Here is a 3329-nt window from a genome sequence, read left to right as displayed (position 1 = left end):
GGAGGTTTTGAGGAGTGAGGTTTTGAGAAGAGAGGTTTTGAGGAGTGACATTTTGAGATGGGAGGTTTTGAGAAGGGAGGTTTTGAGGAGTGAGGTTTTGGCAGGGGAGAGAGAGATGGTTCTACCACACCTGTCACCATTCCCCTGCGTCATTCTCGTATCTGACGAAGCCAGAGGAACTATGAGCAGAACAGAACTCTGCCCTCTAAAGATGTTGGCTGTGTTTTTATCTGCATGAATTCCACTGATGTTGAAAAATGTTTACATCTTGTGTGAAACTCAAGAAAATGGTGAATGGAACAACACATGGAACATGGATCAAGTGTGTCTCAGCAGTAAAGGGTCTCTCTCTCTCTCTCTCTCTCTCTCTCTCTCTCTCTCTCTCTCTCCATTCTCTCTCTCTCTCTCTCTCTCTCTCTCTCTCTCTCTCTCTCTCTCTCTCTCTCTCTCTCTCTCTCTCTCTCTCTCTCTCTCTCTATTCTTAATAATATATGCCATTCAGCAGACGCTTTTATCAAAAAGCGGCTTACAGTCAAGTGTTCATACATTTCACACAATCTTGTGGAGTTATGAGCCAGTCTGGTTTCTGTGTTCGGAGAATCAATGTGACAGATATAGATAAAACATGATAAGAAAATAAAGATATCTCAGTTGACACGGTGAGGTAGATGGAACAATATACATGATCTCTCTCTAAATGAACATATCAAAACATAGTGATGTACTTTACCTACTTTACCTACTGGTAAAAACAGAACCAAATTCCTCGCCTGACCTGAATCTAACAAGTCCCACTCATGTTATCCACTCACCATTCACCCTCTATCCATCCATCCAGTCTTATCTCAGTGACTTGGTGAAGTGACAATGGCCGATGGCAGTGAAATATGTCTGTCTGTTCCAAAGATCAAATGTGAGGGGTTAAAGTACAGTCGTTAACCCTTTACTGCAGTTCCCGTTCGGGTCCGTTCTGTCTGCAGCTCCACACCCACCCGCCTCTCCCCTCCCCGAACACCCGTCTGCAGCTGGGTCACTGTCCTCCCTGTCCTCCGAGCTCCCTTTACTCCTCCCTCCCTGCTGCTCACTCTGCCAGCTGTGCCCACTGTACATGTATCCATTAGTAGGCCCTATGTTGGGGAACCGGACCTTCTTGATGCACAGGATCTCCTTGAATGCGTATCTGAACTCAGGGCTCCTGCAGTAGATCAAGGGGTTGAATGCAGAGTTGGCATAACCTATCCAGTTGAGTATCCTGAAGGCAAGTCCGATGTCTCCTACCTTCCAGATGGCTACCACCACATTGAGGACGAAGAAGGGTAGCCAGCACAGCGTGAAGATCCCCATGATGATCCCGAGGGTCTTCAGGGCCTTGTGTTCCCGCAGGCAGAACTTGGTCTTCCTGAATCCTCCTCCAACTCCTCGGCTCTCGTTGTTACTCTCCACCCCTCCTCCTCCTCCTCCTCCTGCCATGGTGTTGTTAGGGGCGTGGAAGCGCCCCTCGCTGCGGTCGATCTTGCGTAGTTGCTGCTTGGCCTCCTGGAACACTCGGCTGTAGACAAACACCATGACGACTAAGGGGATGTAGAAGGAGATGATGGAGGAGGTGATGGCGTAGGCTGTGTTGGTGTTGAAGTCACAGCAGTTGCTGTTCTGGATGCAGGCCTTTGCCTCCGCGTCGTCACTGATCCACCACTTCATGTGGATGGGTAAGAAGGAGATGAGTCCAGCAATCACCCACACCAGCAGGACCACCACGCGCGCCTTACACTTGGTCAGCAGAGACTGGTAGCGGAATGGAGAGGTTATGGCCAGGTAACGGTCTAGCGCTATCACGCAGAGCGTCTCGATGCTGGCCGTCACACACAACACGTCAGTGGCGGTCCAGAACTCACACCAGAAGCTGCCAAAGTGCCAGGTGTTGAAGATGATGTAGCAGGCGCCGAACGGCACCACGATGAGACCCATGACGAGGTCGGCACAGGCCAGAGAGGTGATGAAGCAGTTGGTGATGTTCTGCAGTCTCTGGAACCGGTAGATGGCTATGATGACCAGGATGTTGCCGAACACGATGCCTACGACCAGCAGTGACATCAACATGCCTAGGAGGACCATTTCCACCTCGCTGTAACCGGGCTCGCCGCCAGCCACCCCGGCCCATGATGTGTTGGCTGACTCGGTGACGTTGAGGGAAGGCACAGGGGGGGTGGGGCTGCCCATGGTCTAGAGGTAGGAGATGGAGAGAGAGAAAGAGAGACAGAGAGATAGAGAGAGATGGGTAAAAACAGGAAGAAGCAGTTGAAGTAACGAAAAGAGAGAGACAGAGAGAAAGAGGGAGAGACAGAGAAAGAGGGAGAGAGAGAATGATGACGTGATATGAGAGTGAGGGTAAAAACAGATGAATGCACATCGAGAGAGGAAAAGACAGAGAGAGGTGAGGAAGAAAACAGAGGCAGTGAGTGAATGAGAGTGTGAGAGAGAGAGTGAAACAGTGAGAGAGAGAGAGAGAGAGAGAGAGAGAGAGAGAGAGAGAGAGAGAGAGAGAGAGAGAGAGAGAGAGAGAGAGAGAGGAGGGGGACAGCGTGAGGTGCTAAGAACATGCTAAACAGGCTAAAACTGTTGAGTGAAATAACTCCCATGACAACAGCAGACAAAAACAAACAAACAAACACTACATGTACAAACCTCCACAGGTTGTGGTCCCTGTCCTGGCCTCCCATAAACGTTGTCATAAAAGTCTTCTTCAGGTTCGGGTAGTTCCTCAGTGTATAGTTTCCCACATTATTCTGTCAGCTCCCCCTCTATTTCACAATTTCACTCGCTCTCTCTGTCTATGTCTCTGTCTCTCTCTTATTACTGTGTCTCACTCTCTCCCCCACACAGACAGCTTGCCGTGCAGTGTTTCTGCTAATGTCGCTCCCAGGCTGTGTGTCAGAGCCCTTATAAGATTCAGCGATGACATCATAGCATGGCCTCAGCCAATCAGAAGCCTAGCCTGACCGGAGAGCTGAAGGCTGCAGTGAAGTTAGTTTGAACAGAGGGAGAGAGAGAGTGAGAGAGGGAGGGAGAAAATAATGCATAGCAGAATATGGACTATGCCTACTAATTATCAACATCCAGAAGAGTTAAAATCCACAACCACCTAAAGGAAAGTGATGCCTAAACCTACACAAGACTCAGGGAGCATAGCCTTGCTATTGAGAAAGGCTGTCGTAGGTAGACCTGGCTCTCAAGAGAAGACAGGATATGTGGCCCCTGCCCACAGAATGAGGAAACCGAGCTGTACTTTCTAACTACCTGCCAAATGTACAACCATCTAAGGGACACATACA

The 3329-nt window shown here is 49.4% G+C and overlaps 1 protein-coding gene across 1 annotated transcript; it reads right to left on the bottom strand.

The window, feature by feature from the left end:
* Positions 1-402: 402 nt before the first annotated feature.
* Positions 403-2898, bottom strand: LOC129858420 (beta-2 adrenergic receptor-like). The gene is made up of 2 exons (XM_055927625.1): positions 2683-2898; positions 403-2220 (listed from the first exon to the last, which is right to left on the bottom strand). The coding sequence occupies exon 2, from the start codon at positions 2215-2217 to the stop codon at positions 922-924; it is 1296 nt and encodes a 431-aa protein (XP_055783600.1). The 5' UTR covers positions 2218-2220; positions 2683-2898; the 3' UTR covers positions 403-921.
* Between the last annotated feature and the right edge of the window lie 431 nt (positions 2899-3329).

Source organism: Salvelinus fontinalis, chromosome 6 (assembly GCF_029448725.1).
Source record: "Salvelinus fontinalis isolate EN_2023a chromosome 6, ASM2944872v1, whole genome shotgun sequence".
Classification (NCBI taxonomy): Eukaryota; Metazoa; Chordata; class Actinopteri; order Salmoniformes; family Salmonidae; genus Salvelinus; species Salvelinus fontinalis.
The sequence above is the reverse complement of the archived record's forward strand: the minus strand, read 5'-3'. Positions and strand labels throughout refer to the sequence as shown.